General features: G+C 19.7%; 1 protein-coding gene across 1 annotated transcript in view; it reads right to left on the reverse strand.

The window, feature by feature from the left end:
- Nucleotides 1-2588: 2588 nt before the first annotated feature.
- Nucleotides 2589-23442, reverse strand: part of LOC122511465 (neuropeptide CCHamide-1 receptor-like) — a 43420-nt gene continuing 22566 nt past the window's right edge. The window contains exons 2-7 of the mRNA XM_043626692.1: nt 10018-10233; nt 8103-8251; nt 5590-5789; nt 4300-4481; nt 3720-3934; nt 2589-2942 (exon numbers count right to left, since the gene is read on the reverse strand). Coding sequence (XP_043482627.1) covers nt 2756-2942; nt 3720-3934; nt 4300-4481; nt 5590-5789; nt 8103-8251; nt 10018-10233 — 1149 coding nt within the window. The 3' untranslated portion in view covers nt 2589-2755. The remainder of the gene's footprint in view (nt 2943-3719; nt 3935-4299; nt 4482-5589; nt 5790-8102; nt 8252-10017; nt 10234-23442) is intronic.

Here is a 23442-nt window from a genome sequence, read left to right on the forward strand (position 1 = left end):
TTAATCTTTCATTTCCAAGGTACATAACTCACTGATGTCAAAAGATAATTATGTAATTGTCTTTTGACACCTATTTTAACATAGTGCGTTGTTTACTCCTACTACACTTTCAAACAACTCTTGTTTATCTTATCATGCATGAAATGAAAATTTAAAATTAAAAAACCGACTTCTATTATAAAGTTTCTCCTCAAAAATATACATATATATAGTAGAATCAAAATATTTCCATAAATAAAATATAAATTATTTCTTTTTTTTTAATATTTTAAAATAGACACAAGAAATTCTAATAAAAGGAATTTTTTTTTTTAGAAAATTTTACTTTGCATCAGTGGTGTGTTCATGTAACTTTCACTTTCAGTCAAAAAAATTTGCACTTAGTTAAAATTTCTGACTTTTACATTCACTGAAAATATTTTTAATTTCACATTCACTGAAAATATTTTCACTTTCAATTTCACATAAAAATGTTTACTAATAATCTAAAGATAATCTTCATTAACGATTCAGAATTCACAATTTTTCAAGTAAAAGTGAAAATAATTTGGGTCAAAGTGAATATTATTTGAGTGATAGTGAGAATTTTTTGAGTGAAAGTGAAAATATTTAAGTCACAATGAAAATGAGAATTTTTTAAGTGAAAGTGGAATTTTTTTAAGTAAAAGTGAAAGTAAAAATTTTCTATGGAATTTTGAGCGAAATTCGAAATTATATTTAGTGAATGTGAGGATTTTTTTTAATGAAAGTGAAAATTCTTTGAGTGAATGTGAAAGATATAGTTTTTTTTAGTGAAACTGAAAATTCGAATTTTCTGTGGAATTTTGATTGAAAGTGAAAATTTTTTGAGTGAGAATCAAAACTTTTGTAGTAAAAGTGAAAATTTTTTTAATGAAAGTGAAAATTTTTTGAGTAAACGTGATAATTTTTTAATGGACGAGGAATTTTACGATTTAAAATTGAAAGTAGGAACTTTACAATGAAAATAATATTTTTTCAGTAAAAAGTGACAATTTATTGAGTGAAAATCAAAATTTTTTGTACTGAAAGTGAGAATTTTTTTACTGAAAGTGAACATTTTTTGACTGAAAGTGAAATTTTTTTTAGTGAAAGTGAAAAGTACCTATAGTTTTTTTTAGTAAAACTGAAAATCAAAATTTTGTGGAAAAGTGAAAGATTTTGAGTAAATGTAAAAATTTTTAGGCAAAATAAAATGTTTTTACTAAAAGCGAAAATTATTTAGTGAAAGTGAGAATTTTTATAATGAAAGTGAAAGGTACAATTTTTTTTCTAAAACAAAAATTAAGAATTTTTGTAGGGAAAGTAAACTGTTTATTATATTTTAGAGAGGAATTGCAAAATAATAAAATTCGAATACATAATATTTGTTAAATTTTATTTTTATTAAAAATTGCGTTTTCTTATTATCTATAATTTTAAACAATTTATATATAAATTTAATACTATAAAATTTTTTATTAAATTTTTGAATTCAAATCCCTTTTTTAAACAGCCGGAAGAAAATTAGAAGACGATTTAAAATTGAAGATTAAAAATGAATTTTTAATGTAATTAAAAATTTTTGATCATGAATATAAAATTCGAAAAAAATAGAAAGTAAAGCTCCTATTTTTGATTAAGTTTAAATTTTTAGTCGAATTTCTTATTATTAAAATAAGAATTGTATCTTATTTTTGATAATTATTTATTTTATGTATTTATCGTAAGTATTTGTGACGTCACTTATTTTCTTTACTTGATAATAATTCCATTTAAAAATTCCCTTTTTTTGTAATAAAAATTAGAATAAAAAATTGAATATTTGTTTTAACACTAGAAAAATAGAATAGAAATGAATTTCTCTAGTACTAAAAAATAAAGTGGAAATTAAATATTTTTTTTCTAAAAAAATAGCTTACATATTAAATATTTTTTTTTATCAATAAAAAATAGAATAGAAATTAAATATTTTTCTGAGCATCAATAAAAAATGTAATAAACATTCTTATGTAAATGAGAATTTACATTCAACATGTAAATTGAATTTTCATATTTTTGATATCGATTCAATATTAGAGTCGAGAAAAAAAAAATTTCTATTTGTAAAATAGAATTGCAAAATGAAATAAATTTTCTATATATTGATTATTACATTGTTTATAACAATGATATTAAATTATTTTCTATACAGTCGCACTTTTATTCATTTTGTGCAACTAATTTTCAAAATTTATCCTTTAAAACCTATTATACTGTTTACACATTCAATTTTTATCTTAAACGTAACACTTCTTTTTTTATATTTCTAAATTTCAATTTTCAATATAATAAACTATCCATTTATTTATATGCGCACCTAAAATTTTTCGACCTATTTTTTAACAATTACCGCGTATTTTTTTTAATTACAATTTTTCATTCATAGAGATTATAGTTTTTTTTAATCTATAATTCATGTACGTATATATATAAAAAATGAACTTTTTTCACGAGTCTAATATTTTAGTATCAATTTCACTTATTGAAATTTAAAATTTTTAATTTTTAATTATAAATTGATATTGCTCTTAATTTTTTACAATTCCTCCTTTTTTTAAATATTAATTTCGATAAGTAATTATACATAAAAGTCGATGTATATAATTTTTTTTTTTTTTTTTTTTTAAATGAACATATTTTTATTTATACTTTATACATCTTGATGAGGGGGATTATTTTTTAGAATGCGGGAGCGTTTTTTAAAAAAAATTTGACCTCAGGTGGGTTTGGATTCACTTTCAATACCAAGAAATGCAACCGAGTTAAGCTCCTGCGTATTTCTACGGAAAGTTGAATTAAAACTCGTTTCAAAATTTCTACTCGTATTGTTTCCTCTTGAGCGTGACAGTTCTCTATTGGAACTTCTTCTGCTCGCGATGCAACAACAAAGATAGTCGTTGTACCTAAATAAAAAGAAAAAAATATTTTTATTATAAATTTATATAATTTTCCGACTTTATCACTCGGTAGTGTTATTTTATTAATTGAATAAATAAATAATAATTTATTTAATATTAAAAAAAATAATAAATAAGTACATAAGTAACTAAGTAAATAAATAAATAAAAACATAAATAAACAATTGAATAAATAAGTAAATAAATAATTCAGTAAACAAATAAGTAAATAAATAAATTAGATAATTAATTTATTTATTTCATTAAGTTAAAAAAATTAGCTATGTTATTAAATAACAAAAAAAAAAATAAAAATGAAACGTCAAAAATCCCAGCTAAAAAGTTCTATAAAATTTCACTAGAATTTTAAGAAACATTCAATTATTATTCAATAAATTATTTATTTTCGTATTTAAATAATTGAATTCGAATAGAATTTTTTAATAAAAATGGATTTAAAAATGAATTTTAGTTAAAATATATATATAATTAAATTTTAAAATTAATTTTTTTTGAAAAAGTGTAATTGAATTTTTTTTATATTATTTGAAGTTTTTATTTTCTAATATATATTTAATTGAAGAATTTACGAATAATTGAAATTTGTCACTAAAATTTAGTAGGATTTATGTGGAAATTCTTTAGAATAATTCTAGTAAAATTCTATAGAACTTTTTCAGTGGGGATGTGAAAAAAAAATTTTTTATATAATCTTTTAAAAATTTTTTTTCGGCATATTCTATTTTCTAAAAAAAAAAGTTTCCAATGAAATTAGTTTCTTACTTTTTTCGAAAAGTACCACTAATAAAATAGAGTGCAATGGGATTGACGCAACTATTAATGAAACTGAGGCAAAAGCCGATTATCCGAAAGGCATGCCAGTAATCATCAAACGTGTCGTGTGAATATGGATAGAAGTAGAACCAGAGCATAAATATATGATAAGGAAGAAAGCAAATGAAGAATATTACTACAAACGATATCACCATCTTGCCGGCCTGAAAATAAATTTTTAACATATTTTATTAAAAAAAAATACAAATTTCCATTCTTTTGATTATTTCAAAAATAGTTGCTTATATAAAAATAAATATTTTTTAACATTTTATTATAAAAAATAATAATTTCCATTCTTTTCATTTATTTAAAAAATAGTTGAATAAATAAAAATAAATTATTTTTTAACATTTTATTAAAAAATACAGAATTTTCATTCCTTTGATTATTAAAAAATAGTTGAATAAATAAAAATCCCTTTTTAAATACATATATATATATACGTTTTGTTTTAGTATTTACGTCGGTAAAAATTTAAAGTATTTAATTAAAAGAAATGTGGAAATAAATTTATTTAAAATCTGACCTTTTTCCGACTACGTATTTGTTCACAATGTTGAGTAGCGCCAGGAATTTCCCCAGGCATATTTCTCGTTGAAAGTTCGAGATGCCGAGCCATACCCAAATAAAATCCCGATATAATGCACAATGGTATTGCATAATAGGCGAGGAACTTGAAAAGAACTATGCCCTTCTTGTAATTGTCACCTTTGGAAAAAGAAAAAGGAAAATTTAAGTACATTAATATTAAAAAAAAAAAAAAAAGTTAAATTTTCTTGATCTCAATATCTCAGGCATTTCTCTATGATCGACGATAATGCATAATGCAATCTCTTTGTGAATAATGCATTTCTAAACATTCCGTAAAATATATAAATAACTCACTGACGTTTTTTTATAAAAAGAAATTTATAATATATTGACAAAACATTCACAAAGTTGGAAAAAAACAAAACTTATATTTTCCAAGGACCGAAAATGTTTCAAATTTTTCAACAAAAAAATATCCGCAACAAAATAAGAAAGTTCCAAATGAAAAATTGTTACTCCATTTTTTTAGAAGAAATATTTAAAAACGAATCGTAAATAGAATAAGTTTTTTGAATTTGTTATTTTATTTATGTAATATTAATAATATTGTGATTTTTTATTAAAATTTAAAATTTGTAATTTATTTTCTGTTATCATTTTTATTACTTTACAGTAAATATTAATATCGTCTCAGTAGTACAAGTAAATTAACAGTCAGACATGTATTCGTATTATTAGTTTTATTATTATTATTATTATTATTTTTATTATTATTATTTTTAAATATGAATTTTTGAATAATTTCAGATTCAAATTTAAAAAAATTGAATTATTATCTAATTTACTAATTAATTATGGTTGTTTATTAAATTCACAAATTTTAATAATATTCTTCGCGAGAATTTAATTATTTTCATAAATAATAACATTCTTCGTAAGAATTCAATTATTTTTATAAATAGTAAGATTACAATTATTTTCTAAAATTTTAATAAATTCTTCGAAACAATTCAATTATTTTTTGAAATAGTAAAATCTTTGAAAAAATTCAAATTTTTTCTTAATTAAAAAAATAATTTAATTAGAATTTTCAAAAATGTTAATCAAATTCTTTACGAAAATTCAATTATTTTTCTAAATAATAAAATTCTTCGAAGGAATTCTATTATTAAATTTTTTGATAAAATTCTTTGCAACAATTCGATGATTTTCAATAGATTAATTTTAAAACTAAATTAAACAAAATTTTTCATGCACATCACATTTTATTATAATATGGATTTACCGAATTCCTCGGGAAAAGGACTGCAAATCATGATGCTACGATTTCCTTTCAGGGGCTGTGAATGAACATAGGAGAATAAAATTCCTGGCATTGCAAATATTGTTGCCAGTACCCATATCAATATTGCTATCAAGACAGTCAATGGTTTCGCATTCAATCCCGAAACGTGACTCCTTAAAGGATCAGCAATTGCACAGTATCTACGTGAACAGAAAATTAATCATATAATACCTATATGTATTTTTTTTTTTATTTATGTATTTCAAAAAAAATTTTGCAATATCACTCGTTACTCAAGCAAACGATTGAATTATTATTATTATTAGGTACAGTTCTATTATTCTTATCATTTTTATTATTATTAGTTAAATTATTTTAGTATCATTGTTTCAGTAGTACAAGTCAATTGTCGGTCAGACGTATATTTTTTATTATTAGTTTAATTATTTTATTATTATCGTTTCAGTAGTACAAATAAATTATTAGTCAGACGTATATTATTCTTATTAATATTACTTTAATTATGTTAATTAGTGTTAAGTTTTCAGTAGTACAAGTAAATTATTAGCCAGACGTATATTATTATTAGTTTAATTATTTTATTACTATCGTTTCAGTAGTACAAGTAAATTATTAGTCAGACATATATTATTCTTATTAATATTAAACTTTAATTATATTAATCATTCCTATTATCTTTTTATCTTATTACCTTTTTAATGGTAGGTGGTCACTTTTTCTAAAAAAAATATTTTCTAATCTGTTTTCTCTATATAAAAAGCGATTTATAATGAAATATGTATATCTAATATCTATTAACTAAAAAGAATTTTTTCAACAATTTTTGATTTCCAAAAAAAGTTTTTCTAAAAAGTTATGATTTCTATTATTTATTTTCCTAAAGTTTGTAAAATTCCATAATTTTGATAAAAGTTAGAAAATTGTTAAAAAATTAAGATTATAAGAAATAGAAACTATTTTGAATATTTTCTGTTTCTCAATCACAATTTATTTGTTTACAAAATTATAAGTTTCTTTTTGAAAAAGTAGAAAAAATTTTATACAGTTACTATTTCTTATCACAATTTGTTAACAAAATTCTGTTAATTTTTGAAAAAAAATAATTTGCATCACATTTATAAAGAAAATTTTCAAAATTAATTTATTTATAAAACATTTTTTTAAAATTTTTAATATCTATAGGAAAAAATCCCTATAATTTGTATTTGTTAATTACGATTTTTAACTAGATTATTTTAAAATTTTGTTAAAAATTTGCATAATTTCTATTTTTTATTATAATTTTTTAACGAAATTTCAAGTATTGTTAGAAAAAAAAATTTTTGAAAATTACCTTTATTTTATTAGAAAAAGACATTTTTAGAAAATGACCTTTTATTGAAGAAAGAAAATTAGAAAATCATCTTCATTAGAAAAAAGTTTTTTAGAAATTCACTATTATTAGAATAAAATTTGTTAGAAAATAATAAGAATTTTAGTATTAATTTATCAGTAGTACAAGTAAATTATTAGTCAGACGTATATTATTATTTATTTAATTATTTCTTATCACAATTTGTTAATAAAATTTTGTTCATTTTTGAAAAAAAAAATTTGCATCGTATTTATAACTGAAATTTCCAAAATTAATTTATTTATAAAACATTTTTTGAAAAAATTTTAAATATCTTTAGGAAAAAATTTCATATAATTTCTATTTGTTAATTACGATTTTTAACTAGATTATTTTAAAATTTTGTTAAAAAATTTGCATAATTTCTATTTTTTATTATAATTTTTCATCGAAATTTCAAGTATTGTTAGAAAAAAAAAAATTTTGAAAATTAGCTTTATTAGAAAAAGAAATTTTTAAAAAATTACTTTATCAGTAGTACAAGCAAATTATTAGTCAGACGAATATTATTATTATTATCATTATTATTAATGTTATTGTTTCAGTAGTACAAATAAATTATTAGTCAGACATATATTATTCTTATTAATATTATTACTTTAATTATGTTAATTATTCTAATTTTATTAGTTTTAATTTTTCAGTAGTAAATAAATATTTTTCAGTTGTAAGTAAAATATTAGTCAGACATGTATTATAATTAATTCAATTATTTTACTATTATCGTTTTAGTAGTACGAATAAATTATTAGTCAGGCGTACATTATTATTAGTTTAATATTTAATTATTCAATTATTAGATATATCGTTTCAGTAGTACAAGTAAATTATTAGTCAGACGTATATTATTCTTATTAATATTGTTATTATTATTAGTTTAATTATTGCAATTGGCATTTTTATTATTTTATTATTATTGTTTAAGTAGTACAAGTAATTCTAGTATTATTAGGATATCAGTAGTACAAATAAATTAACAGTCAGACGTATAATATTATTATTATTAGTTCAATTATTCTATTTATTCTTATATATAAATTATTAATGTGTGGCGAAATTGAATTTGAAAAATTTTGAATTGAAAATAAAATACATTTACCTTTCTGCTGATAAAGCAGTTAATGTAAAAACAGAAACTCCTATTGATACATCCTTGGCCCATTCTGAAATCTTGCAAACTGCTAAACCCCAGGGCCAATATTCGATTGTGTATACAATCGATGTAAATGGAACGCATGTTATTATAACCTGACGCAAAAAGTTATTTTCATGAAACAAACAATTTTTATATTTATATAAAATATCAAAAAAAAAAAAAAAAAATAGACAATCAAAATTTGTTGTTTTATATAAAAAATTAATTAGTTTTCATATTTTTTTAAAAAACAATTTTTCTTTTTCAAATTATTTTTCCCAATTTGTAAATAAAAATAATTGAATTTTCAATACAGATGGTAAATTTTTATTTCACTCCAAAAAAAAAAAATTCTATTCATTAATTTAATTTGTAATACAAATTGTAAATTTCTTTTTTACTTGAAAAAAATTGTGTATGTATACTTCTCGTTGGTTGATTTTAATATTCTTAAAGTAGAAGCACTTCATGTTCTATATAAAATGTGGATAAATTAATTTTATGATTTAACGCAGTCATGAAATTAAATTTCGTATGTAAAAAAAAAGAAATTGAAACTTGAAATTTGTCAGGGGAATACTATTTTACATGCGAAATACAAAAAAAAGAAATACATGAACCGATATTAGGTATTAAAGTGTAAAACATTTTGAAAAAATATTAAAAATATATTTTCTCGAGTATAGAATTTATGCGAGAGAGTAAATTCAAAATTTTTTTTTCTTTGAATTTTTGCTTTCCATGGAAAATTCAAAAATTAGTTGACAAATTTCATTCATGGAGAATAAATAATGTAAAAATTAATAATTTAATTTTTGTAAAAGTTGAAAAGTATTTTTTTGCTTTTTAATCTGAATCTCAGGACAGAATAGCCTCTGTATAGTATTTATCTTACTTTTGTTGAAAAGCTATCGCCCGAGTTACAATTCTCTTTGAGTAAAATCAGATTAGTCTTCAATTGCTTCCGTTGAAATGCAAATTTATTCTAGGGTGATAAGGGTTTGACAAAGTAACAAAACACAGTTGTTTTTAATCCATTTGATTGAATTCTTAAAAACTATTTATTTATTTTATTTCTTTCCATTAAACCCTTTTTGCCTTAATGTAACAATATAATTCTTCAAATAAATGAATTGCTGTGTTTAATAACCCGAATGAGAAATTGCGAATTCTAGGAATTTCTAACTTTTGCATTGTTAAATATCTTTTGTATCGAGTTAAAGCTAACCAAGTGACATTGACAAAGTTTTTGTGGAAATTTGATTTATGAAACTTTCCACAAACAGTAGTGTATATAGACACAAAAGTGGTTTGTATCTTAAAACATCCCTTTGTCTCGAATATTTAATATTGTAAATTTTTATTATTTTTATAACTGCTTTACTCTTTATTTCCGTTTTATAAATATTTTTTCATTTTTCATTTTGAAAAGATTATTTTTTAAATTGAAATTAAATTAAAATTAAAATTAAAATTGAAATTAAATTAAAATTGAAATTAAATTAAAATTGAAGTTAAATTAAAATTGAAATTGAATTAAAATTGAAATTAAATTAAAATTGAAATTAAATTAAAATTGAAATTGAATTAAAATTGAAATTAAATTAAAATTAAATTGAAATTGAAATAAAACTGAAATTAAAATTAAATTAAAATTGATATTAAATTAAAATTGAAATTAAATTAAAATTAAAATTAAAAAAGTCAGATTTGAAGAGAAGTGGAAAGTATATAAATTTTATTTTAATGTTTTTTTTTGTCAAAATCTTGATTGGAAATTACAAAAAAGTTTGTTGATTTTTTTTTTTATTATAACAAATGAAAAAGGGGATATTTTTTGGTAAACAAAATTGGGGGGGGAAAAAAATTGTTTTCTTACCAAAAGGTCGCCGAGTGCTAAAGAAAGCACATAAATGTTTGGAATGTTTCTCAAGCTTGGATAACGAAGTAATGTAAGCACAAGAATTCCATTTCCAACGACTCCGACAATCAATATAATGAGAAATACTATCGGCACAATATACGTTTCTGGTCTTAACTCATAAGGAATATAAGGATCGTCCTCAACGATAAAGCTGAAATTCTTACTCGATGTCTGAAAAAAACAACAGAAAAAATTTTCTTCAAATAAGAAATAATTAATTTTTTTTATTTTCTTCTTGAAATAAAAATTAATTAAATAAATAAAAATTTCAAAATAAATTGAAAATTAAATTAATTAATTGTAAATTAACTTTTAAATTTTTATTTATTTATTTTATTTTTATTTTATTCAATTATTTCTTTATTCCATTTTTCAAAACATACCATTTTTCGCCCACATTTCATAAAAAAAAAAGAATTAATCACTGTCTGCTTAATTCTTGATATAATCTTCATTTAATAAAAAAAAAAACGTCAATTGTAATTGCTATCATTTATATCCATCTTTTATTATTATGAACAAAATTTCTAATTAAGAATAACCATTTTAATATTTCAATTTCGGTAATTTATTACTTTTCTCATAAAAGTCCTTTATTATGTCATTAGTACGAATTATGAAAAAACTAAAACAAAATTTCTTTCTCCTCTCTCACTGGCAATAATTTATGTTAAAAATTGAAATTTAATTATTCTTTACCGTAATTTCTATCCGGCTGCGGTTTTAAAAATTATTCATACCTTTTATTTATTTTATGTATATTTTATGCACAAACAGATATTTGAATAAAACAGAACTGTGCCAAATTTACATCTCAGGAAAGATAAATGTTTCGAGCGAGTTTCTCAAAAGAAAAAAGAAAAAAGATACAATAAATATTTATAATATGAGAAAAGCTGATTCGTCAAAATTTACTTTTCTTTATTGTCCTTATATTTCTGGATTTCAACAATTTTCATTTTACTAAAATTGATTTATCATTTTTTTATTATTTATATTTTTTGCAACAATTTTAATTCATTTCTTACATTTTAATACAATAATAATTTGTTGTATTAAATTTAAAATGTAAGAAATTAAAAAATTGATAAAGGACTAATATTCTTTAGTTTTTACTAAAGAAAATAATTTTTTAACAAAAAAAAAAAAAATTGTCACTTTTCTTTTAGTTCTTTTTTCTTTTTATTTTTGGTCCGCAGAATATATAGAATGTAATTAATGAAGTGACCGATAATAAATTCAACGCTTCGAAATTGGATGGATAGCTATCCATTGATTTGATGAGAATACTGAACAGGATGAAATGCTGTAGTCTTGTGGGAATTAATTAATTTCTGGTCCTTTGATCAAAAGTAACTTTTACATCTTACTTTTAGAGATTTAAGAGTTGATTGCAACTATATGTATATATACACATTTCTGCAACTTTAATCAAGAGTTGAATTAACTGATTTCAAAAGTAAAAGATAGTCACCAGCTTCCATATAAACTTATAATTTAGAAATACAAAAAAAATGCAGTTTAATTAAGAAACTTTTGTTCATCATTTGAATATCGAAATTTTGAATTTTAAGTGAAAAATTCCAATGGCGTTTTACAATTATTTTCCGCAATTAATTGCGAATGCATAAAAGTTTCTTGATAGCAAAAAAAGTAGAATATACATATTTTTTTCTTTATTTTCTCTTAAATTAAATTAAATTATGTTTAGATTAAATTATTTATAATTATATTTAAATATAATGAATAATTAAATTAAATTTCTCAATTTTTTAATTGTTTTTTTTTTAATTTATGTTATTAATTTAGTTTTTCAACTATTTTTTATTCATTAATTTTTTTAAATTTATCTTGTTAATTTACTTTATTCATTAACTTTCCAAATTTACTTTATTTATTAATTTGTTTAACTTTTTTTTATTATTGTTTTTTCTATTTCTATTTTTTTACTCTTTCTTCTTTAAATTTATTTTATTAATTTAGTTTTTCAACTTTTTTTATTAATTAATTATTCAAAATTATTTTATTAATTTTCTTCATTTATTATCTTTCCAAATTTACTTTATTTATTAATTTCTTTAACTTTTTTAGTTTTTTTTATTCATTAATTTTTTAAATTCATTTTATTCATTAATTTTTCAAATTTATTTTATTAATTTACTTTATTCACTAACTTTCTAAATTTACTTTATTCATTTGTTTAACGTTTTTTTTATTATTGCTTTTTTATTTCTTAATTTTATTTGTTTTTCTAATTTTTTTTTTACTTGAAAAGTATTATTAAAAAATTACCTGGCGCATTCTAGGATATAAATTTCCTATTTTTTTTAACTTTTTTTTTATTTTCCACACATATTTTCTTTAAATTTCGATTTCTGTAATTGTTTTTTTAAACTTTATGTTATTAATTTAGTTTTTTTTAACTATTTTATTTTCATTAATTTCAAAAATTTATTTTATTAATTTACTTTCTTCATTAAATTTTCAAATTTACTTTATTTATTCATTTGTTTAACTTTTTTTTTATCATTGCTTTTTCTATTTCGATTTTTTTACTTTTTTCTTCAACTTTATTTTATTAATTAAGTTTTTCAACTTTTTTAAATTCATTTTTCAAATTTATTTTATTAATTTTCTTTATTCATTTTTTTTCCAAAACTTTACTTGTTAATCTGTTTAACTTTTATTTTTATTACTGTATTTTTTATTTCGATTTTTTTACTATTCTTGCTTTAACTTTATTTTATTAATTTACTTTATTCATTTGTTTAATGTTTTTTTTATTATTGCTTTTTTATTTTATTTGATTTTCTAATTTTCCTTTTTTTGCTTGAAAATTTATTTCATTTATTTTTCAAATTTGATTTATTCATTTTTTTTTTATGAATTATTGACAATGTATGTAAATTATTATCGATTTTTCAGTTTAGAAACTAATGTATGAATACTGTTCAAATAATGCGTGGGAAATTTTGAGAACGAATAGAGATTGAAATACAATTTTCAGAAAATATGTAAATTTTGTATGATCGGTAAATGTGATTCCAGATTTGTAATCAGCGTCTTTCATGATCTCCCAAGTAATATAAATTTAAAACAAGTCCACCATATTGGTTCTTTCATTTTGAATTTTTAAAATCCAATTTTAGAAATTGATGGGAAAAAGACGTTTAAATGCAAACAAATATTAATACGATCTTTCTAATAAATATTACATGAAATAATCAAAATATAGTTTCAAAAAAATATAATTTAGAAGAAAATATCGTTTCAAAAAAGTATAATATTTAGAAAAAAAATATAGTTTCACAAAAATATAATTTAGAAAAAAATATAGTTTCACAAAAACATAATTTAGAAAGCAATATAGTTTTAAAAAATATAATTTAGAAAACAATATAATTTCAAAAAATATAGTTTCAAAAATAGTATAATTTAAAAAAAGAAATACTTCAGAAAAATTTAGGTAAATTAAAAAAATGGTTTAGAATGAAAAGTATCGTTTCAAAAAAAGTACATTTCAGAAATAAAAATATAGTTTTAGTAAAGAATAATTTAGAAATAGAAATAAAGTTTCGGAAAAGAATAATTTAGAAACAAAAATAGAATTTCAAAAAAAAAGTTTATTAATAATATAAAAGTACTGTTTTAAAAAAAAGATTTACCTTTAAAAAAAATAGTTCAAAAATAAATATAAGGTTTAAATATAAAAATACGGTTTAAAAATAAAAAAAAAACTTTAAAAATAAAAATACGGTCTAAATATAAAAATACGTTTTAAAAATAAAACTACGATTTAAAAATAAAAATGCACTTTAAAAATATAAGACTCCATTTGTTCGTTTAAAAAAAACGCTTTCTCGAAGGTAGAAAAGAAGTAGAAGAAAAAAGTGAATTTATAAAGGAAGACCCAATAAAAGTTATTTCTTTCGACAACCTGCTGAGTGAGTAACTTTTTATTTGATTACAGATATCGAGAAGCTTGCTGATCATCAGCTCGAAGTGATCTCTGCGTCATTTGTGGAATTCGCATCAATAAATCGAGATAAAGAGGAACAATAACTAGTCTTGACTTGAAAAGCTCCTCTGTCTATAACTGAAAATGTACTTGACAGTAAATTTTCCAATAGAGTGAAATTTTATCGTTGGAATTCGTGCAATAAAAAGCTTTAAGACAATATACATTTTTAAATGTATGTTTACACACTATTTCCCCCTCCCCCCTCTATCGATATAATTTTATTTTCACCAAAAACCAATATAAATCCAGAAACAAAAATCCAATATACCTACAATATAAAAAATCTCTAAAAAAAAATTATTTCTTCACACTTCTGTTTTATTTATTTCTATTTTAGTTCCGTTCATTTATTTTTTCTCATTTATTTATTGTTCAATTTTAAAAGCTTTTTTTTTCTACATAGGAATTTTTTTTTGCAAGGAAAAAAATATAAGAAAAAAAAGAGAGAGTTTAAAAAAGAATTATTCATATAGGAAACAGAATTTTTTATTCATTACATTTAGGTATTTTTTTTTTGTTTACTTTCCTCGTATGTGCTTGGATTAAAAAATTTTAAATTACACTTTAGTTAAGAATAATAATAATAAAAAATATATTTTTTTCTTTACCATGTAATGTGTTCTTTTTATTGGAAAAAAATCGTTATAAACAAGAGTTTAATTTCAAAAGCTTTATAAAAGAGGTGAACTGATGATTTTCTTGACAAAAAACTCATTTCCTCTTCAACTACAACATCCATTCAATTCTTTTTAAAAACAATTTTCTTTATAAATGTGTGAATGTTTCAAATGAAAAAAGAAAATCGATTTTATTAATTGCTTCCTTTTTATACTTCTACATACATATAACAACGATCAGAGGGAAATTTTTCATCAATTTTAACAAAAAATTTGATATTCTATATGAATTTGAAAATTTTAAAGTTTATCTGGTGTTCTTTTTCAAATAAAATAAAGAAAATTAATTAATATAAATAGTGAAGTGAAAATTATTTATTATTTATTATTTATTACTTATTCATTAATAATTATTAGAAAAACAGATGATTATTGTTTATAAATAAATAAATAAATAATTAATATTATAAAATTTATTTTTATTTATTATCAACACGGTTTTTTATTTTTTTTATAATTTTTTAATACAATGTAACAAATACTTTTTTAATACTTTGATACTATTGTAAAAATTTTCATTCCATTTCAAAAAGAAAAATAATATTTTGGGTGATAAATATTTCTTTGACAATACAATAATTTTATCTCTGAAATATTATTTTGTAATTTTGTAACACAATACAATAAAAAAATTATTAAATTTATCGAAATACGATCAATAAATTTATTTATTTACATTTAATGTATAAAAGGACAAAATAAATTTTGCTATTCATAAAAAAAACTATTTTTAATTTTAAAGACCGTTATTTTATGATATATAAAAAAAACTCCCTCTCAATTTATCGCTTTTCTTTAAAAGGCAAATAAAATAAAAAATGTGCGTAAATTTTGAAGTAATTTTTCTGGTTAAAAATTGCAATTTTATATCTGTAATTATAAATAATGTTAAATTAACAATTTTTCATTGCTAGTTGTTGGGTAATTTCTTTTCTTTCCATTTCTCTCGGGAATTACTCCTTTTATTGTTATTGAGGACATTTATTCGAAACAGTTAAACTGAGTTGGATGCTGAAGGCTGTTAGTTGCAATATTGTCATAAATCATTCGAACACCATTATCACATCCTGTACAGTAAAGCATTGCAATGTGTATAGTGTATACCACTATGTTGAGCGCATTTGATAATTCATTGTTTTCGAATTTTGCAAAAACAATTTGTTACATTCTATTTCTTTCAATAATTTATTTTAAAAAATTTATTATTATTTGCAGGAAATTAAGATTACGAAAAAATTGGGGATTAACTTTACTTTGGAGATTATTAATAAAGAAATAATTAAATAATAATTATTAAGAAATAAATATTTTTATTATTAATAAACAATTAGTTAAATAATAATTATTAACAAATAAATATTTTTATTATTATAAAACAAATAGTTAAATAATAATTATTAACAAATAAATATTTTTATTATTAATGAACAAATAGTTAAATAATAATTATTTACAAATAAATATTTTTATTATTAATAAACAAATAGTTAAATAATAATTAATAATAATAAAGTAAATGTTCCGGTAATCTGTTCACAGATTGAAGTTAGTTGTTGTTTGCTTTTTTGTTTCTTAACTTTTTTAATAATTTTTCAATTTCAAATATTTTCAATTTTAAAATTAATGTATTAAAAATCATCGAATTGTTGCAAAGGATTTTTATCAACAAATTTGATAATAATAGAATTTCTTCAAAGAATTTTATTATTTAGGAAAATAACTGAATTCTCGCGAAGAATTTTATTGAAATTTTTAAAAATTCTAATTAAATTCTTTTGAAGAATTCCTTCGAATTTTTTTTCAACTAATGGAATTTCTTTAATAATAATTTTAATTGAAAATTTTGAAAGCAATTGAATTTTATGAAGAAGAATTTTATTAAAATTGTATTGAAAATAAATGAATTCTTGCGCGAAAAAATTTACTATTCATAGAAATAATAAATTGTTTATAAGAATTTATTAAAATTTTAGAAAATAAATGAATTTTATGTTAATATTTGAAAATTTAAATTCTTTCGAGAAATAGTATTAAAATTTTTTTGAAAAAGCAATTGAATTTCTGCAAAGGATTTTACTAAGTATTTATAAAAAATAATTGAATTAATGCGAAGAATTTTCAATTTTTTTTGACGAATATATTTAAAAATTGCATTGAAAGTAATTTAATTTTTATATAGAATTTTTTTTTAAATATTTTGAGAATAAATGAATTATTTTTGGAGAATTTTAAATTCTTATTGAATTTTATTAAAATTAGATTAAAAATTAGTTAAATTCTTTCAAAGAATTTTAGTATTTAATATTTATAAAAATAGTTAAATTATTTCGAAAAATTTATTAATGTTTTAGGAAATAATTGAAATTTATGGAAATATTTAAAAAAATATTTGAATTCACTGGAGGAATTCAATTAAAATTGTTTTGAAAATAATTGAATTCTTGCGAAGAATTTTACATTTTATAAAATTAATTTTGCGAAGAATTTTACTATTAATAAAAATAATTTAATTTTTTTGAAGGATTTATTAAAATTGTAGAAAAAAATTAAATTTTTTCCAAATGTGTTAAAATTTTTTTAAAAATTGCATTCTTTCGAGGAATTCTATTAAAATTTTGTTTAAAAAAAGAATTGAATTTCTGCAAAATATTTTACTATTTATAAAAATAATTGAATTATTGTGAAGAATTTTACTATTTTTGACGAATTCATTTAAAAATTGCATTGAAAGTAATTTAATTTTTATATAAAATTTTTTAAAAATATTTATAGAAATAATTGAATTTTTTCGAAGGATTTATTAAAATTTTAGAAAAAAATTGAATTTTTGTAAAGATTTTATTATTTAAAAAAATAATTGAATTGTTTAGAAGAATTTAATAAAATTTTAGAAAATAATTGAATTCTTTCGCGGAATTTTATTTAAATTTTTGAAAATATGAACAGTAATAATTAATTTTTATATTTAATAAATAAATTTGCATGTTATGCAATTTGCTAGTTGTTAATAAATAAATATATTTATTATAAATAAACAAATAGTTAAATAATTATTATTAATAAATAAATATATTGATTATTATTAATCTGTTTTAATTTTTATTATTTTTAATTTTTAAGATTTCTTTGCTTTTTGGTTTCAATTTTTATTATTTTCTATTTTTAAAATTTCTTTGCTGTTTGTTTGTTTTTATTTTTATTATTTTCTATTTTTAATATTTCTCTGTTTTTTTATTTGTTTCTTATTTTATTATTTGTTTTATTATTTATTTTTACTATTTTTATTATTTATTATTCTTTATAATTATTTTGATGACTAAAAAAATACTGAAGATTTAATAATAAAATTTACAGGCTAAGAAAAGAAATTATTCGGAATTTGAGTATTTTTTCAAACGCAATAAATTACTTTAAACTCACGAGACATGGAAATTTTGTTTTGCTTGAAAATTTCATTGTAAGGAGCGCATCAGAGAAAAGTCGAGAAAAATTGTGTTACATATGTACTGCTATTAAAATTCAGTCACAGTATTCAAAGAAGGTATGTCACTCGAGAGGACTTTTATGTTATAAGTCAGGCTGTTTATATATCTCCACTTATTGAATTTCAAGAAGGTTTTTGGTCGACCCACTTCTACAAACCATAGAATCTATTTGAAAAATATTTCAATTTTATTTTATTTTATTTTTTTTTTCATCTGAAAATTCTCCATAAAGTTCAAGAGGTCTTATTAATACCCTTTCACCCTTTTTTTTAAATATACAATCTAGAAATTTAAAAGTCAAATTATTATTATTGTTCGTTTTCAAGTACGTTACTTCAATATAAACACTATTTTATTCTCTTTTAAAAATTAATTTTCTTAGAAATAATTTCTTTTCCCATAAAGTAAAAAGTATAAATATTGATAGATTTCTTATTCAGAGAGTGAAAGAAAACTAATTAAATAATTTTTTTCTTTTTTGTAAAAATTTTCTTTCTTCATACCATGAAAACTGAGGATTGAAACACTTGCATTTGCTTCTTTTCTTTTTTCACTTTAATTGCACTGTTATTAATTTTATTTTTCACTTATTGTTATTTTTTATAAATAATTAAAATAAAATAAAATAAAATAAAGTCTCTCCGGAGCAATAAGATTAAGATGTTTATAGTTTTGAGACTTTTTCAACACTGGGGAAAATATATTTTAAAAGTGAAATTTTTTTTCTTTTCTGATGCTAGTTTTTAAATCTACATATGGGACAAAATCTTTTAAAGAAAATTTATAAAAAGATTTTATATAAAAATTCAATCTTCTATATTACATTTAATTACGAATTTTTTTAATTGTAACATTATTCCAAAACACCAATAAATTCTTTTTTAAATAAATATTTAATCATTATTATTTCATAGGAATTAAGTTTTTCAGAAATTTTAAATGCGAGTCTTTGACTCGGAGTGATTGGTATCTTCATGTTTTATAATAATTTAAATTTCCATAAAATTTTTCCAATAAAAAATAAAATAAATTGTTTACAAAAATTTGAATAAAATCTTTTCTAAGAATTCAAATATTTTTACAAGTAATAAAATTGTTCATGGGATTTCAATTACTTTGAATCCAATTTTAAATAAATCCCTTCGAGAAATGTAATTATTTTCAAAATTTTTTTGCAAGAATTTAATTACATTTCACAAATAATGAAATTCTTCGCTGAAATTAAAAAATATTTTTAAAATCTACTATTTTAATAAAATTTCTCAAATGAATTCAATTATTTAAAAAAAGGGTAATAAAATGCGTTGCAAGAATTCAATTATTCTCATAAATAATACAATGCTTTACAGAATTTTAATTATTAAAAAAAATTCCTAACGAGAATTCAATTATTCTCATAAAAAATAATAAAATTCTTCAAAGGACTTCAATTATTTTAAAAAAAATGTAATATAAATTCTTTACAAGAATTCAATGATTTTCCTAAATAATAAAATTCTTCACAGGATTTCAATTATTTTTAATACAATTTTATAGGAATTGCTCAAAAAATATAACTATTTCTGAAAATATTGTTAAAATTAGTCGAAAGAATCCAATTATTTAAAAATGTGTTTTTTTTAATTCTTTCGAAGAATTCAATTATTTCCAAAAATATTATAATTTTTCACAGGAATTCAATTATTTTCAAATATTTTAATAAAATTTTTCGAATGAAATCAATTATTTTAAATTAAATTATAAATAAATTTTTTTTCAAATATCCTAATTATTCTTTTAGATTTTAATAAAATTCTTCCCAAGAATTCAATTATTAAAGATAAATAACAAAATTATTCCAGAAAATGCTATTATTTTGAGGCATCTAAATAAAATTCTTTGCAAGATTCAATTATTTTCATAAACAACAATATTCATTAGAAGAATTCAATTATTTTTGAAACTAATACATTTTTTCTTGGATATTCAATTATTTAAAAAAAATTCATGCTATAATGCTTTTAATATTCAATTATTATGTAAAATTTTAACTGAAATTCATTTTTAAATAAATTTTTATTGGAAAATTCTACGAGAATTCAATTATTTAAATACAAAAATAAACAATTTATTGAATAAATCAATGTTTTTCAAAATTTAATTCTCATAAAGAATTTTATCAAAAAAATTTTTAAATGATTTATAATTTTCTCGACGAATTTTAATAACATTTTTCAAAATAATTACATTTTTCAAGGAATTTGATTGAAATTGTTATATTAAAAAAAAATTAAAATTCTGCAATGATTTTTTTATTTATGTAGGTAAATAATTGAATTTCAAAAAAAAAATTTATTATTTATGCAAAAATAATTGAATCCCTGTAAAAAATTGTATTATATTTATGAAAATAATTGAAATCTTTTGAAAAATTTTATTATAAAATAATAGATATTAAAAATGATTGAATTGCGGAAATTTTTTTGAAAGTAATTGAATATTGAAGAAGAATTTTATTATTTTTCAAGATAATTGAAATTTTGACGTGGCATTTTAAAAATTTTTTGAAAATAATTGAATTTTAGCGAAGAATTTTATTATTTTTGAAAATAATTGAATTTCGCAATGAATTTTATTAAAATTCCTAAAAATAACTGATTTTTTTTTGAATTTTTGAAAATAATTGAATTTTGGAGAAGAATTTGATTATTTTTAATGATAATTGGAATTTTGACGTCGCATTTTAAAAATGTTTTGAAAATAATTGAATTTCAGAGAAGAATTTTATTTCTTTTAAAAATATTTAAATTCTTGTCATGAATACTACTATTTATGAAAATAATTGAAATTCGCAATGAATTTTATTAAAATTCCTGAAAATAACTAATTTTTTAAAAAAATTTTTGAAAATAATTGAATTTCAGAGAAGAATTTTATTATTTTTGAAAATAATTGAATTTCAGAGAAGAATTTTATTTCTTTAAAAAATAATTGAATTCTTGTCATGAATACTACTATTTATGAAAATATAATTGAATTTTGCAATGAATATTATTAAAAATTTAAAATACCTGAAAATAACTGATTTTTTTAGCATTTTTGAAAATAATTGAATTTTGAAGAAGAATTTTATTATTTTTAAAGGTAATGAAATTTTTTGACGTGGCTAAATATTTCCAATTTTTTTCATTCTTTTGAATCTTTATTTAATTTTTTTTTAGAAAATATCTTTAGAAAATTAGAGGTAAGATTTAATAGTAAGATTAAAATAAAAAAAAAAATTGGAAACTGAACCGTAGGCTAAATTTTAGCCCTCTAGGTAAAAAATGCGAAAGTTGTTGAAAGGCTTTCAAGGACGGACCATGAATATCAAAGATGAGTTCCATCAATTTTTTTTACACGGGAACATTAAGGAAAAGTTATTTAAACTTTTAAATAAAAAAAAATTAAATTCCGACACCCTTTCTAATAATATCATGTATAAGTGAACAACTTACGAACTTGGGAAGTAGTTATATATGCAAGTTCGATTAAATTTTCCGCTATCTATACTATAGAGTGCCCTAATTTTGTTCTATATATGTTACGTCAGTGTTGAAAATATTTGTTACACAAAGGCATATCACTGATTGATATTATCGAATAACTCTGTCATATGACAAAGATGTCAGTTTAACTATCAGTCTTCTTCAAATGGTATTTCTTCTTCAACTTTTAGGATCTTCAAGTTAATAAATTAGAAAAGTCAGAAAATTAGAAACAAAGGTTGTGAGACTTTTTTTTGTAAATGAAAAATCTGTATTTTTCTTTTAAAATATTTTTTTATTTATATATTCATATATTTGTATTTATATTAATTTACTATATTACTGAATTTATTATTATTAAAAATAAAAAAAGCTCCAACTTTTATTATTTCGTTGTTAGCCTTTAATAGAAAGTTATTGCAAATAACATCAGAGATTGTCAAGCTTAAGAACTTACTTAAATATAAGAAATAAAAAATACTAAAAAGACCTTTTACATTTCCTAGTAGTAAATTGAAAAAAATTTGCAAAGTTTATAAAAAGAATTTCATTTTCTAAAAGAAAACAAGATTTTAATTAAAAGCAACTTTGTATAGTAAAATGTTTGCATAACGTAAATAAGAAATTTTGTCGAAAAGTAAGAAATTGCTCTTTAAGTTTTCTGCACTTAGTGTTTAATTTTTAATCTAACGAAGCTTTCATTCAGGATTTAAAATTATTTACAGGGAGTCAGTAGTAATTTTAAAAACGACATTCAATTAAGCATCGCAACCGGTTGAGTATAATTCAATTCTAATACATAAAAAAATCAATATCACTTCACAGTTTTAAATCAAAGTGCAGTTATTGCTTTTATCAGTATTTCTCTTTTCTTAAAAAAATGTTTATTTTTTTTCATTTCTAATTATTCTCAGAAGTTAATTATTCTTGGGAAAAAAATAAAATTATTCTTTGGATTAAATATAATCGCAAAATAGTTACTATTATGTACCAAAAATGATATATTTCGTAAACAAAAAAATTTTCCATAGCGAGTAATGTATGTTATTTGCAAAACGATCGATTTTGTATGTGAAATTTATCTTTAACGAACGACTAATTAAATATAAATTATCCAATGCTTTCTGGAATTCAGCCAACACGATTTTCGAGATGAGTTTTACATTTTTATTACAAAAAATAGAGATGAATTACCTGAATGTAATTTATCCCAGTTTCTATAGGAGATAAAAGTGTCATTTTAACATTTGCAAATATAATGTAATATTTATCTCGATATTTAAAATTATACAATTATTGCTCAGATTTGAAAGTTTTTTTTGAAAGTTATAAAAACTAGAAAATTAATCGCTGTATAAAAAAATTTTTTATTCTTATTAACGATAAGAATAAATAATTAAAAGAATAGTAATTAAAAAAAATTTGTTTTTGTAAATTTAAAAGAAGTTTTCCTTTTATTCCATTAAAAATTTGAATTCTTTTTTTTTAAATTTAATAACGCAGATCTTTTCTAAAAAAAATTTTATTTATTAACAGTAATTTTATAATATTACATTTATTTAATGTTTATTTAAATAAATAAATAAATAAATGTAATATTATATTTCATTTCCCATTGCATTGAGGTAGTAGGATAAATGTAAAAATAGATATTTGATATTTAAATTTTCAAATAAAAAATTAAATTACAT

The sequence above is a fragment of the Leptopilina heterotoma genome, unplaced genomic scaffold (assembly GCF_015476425.1).
Source record: "Leptopilina heterotoma isolate Lh14 unplaced genomic scaffold, ASM1547642v1 Lhet_83, whole genome shotgun sequence".
Lineage (NCBI taxonomy): Eukaryota > Metazoa > Arthropoda > Insecta > Hymenoptera > Figitidae > Leptopilina > Leptopilina heterotoma.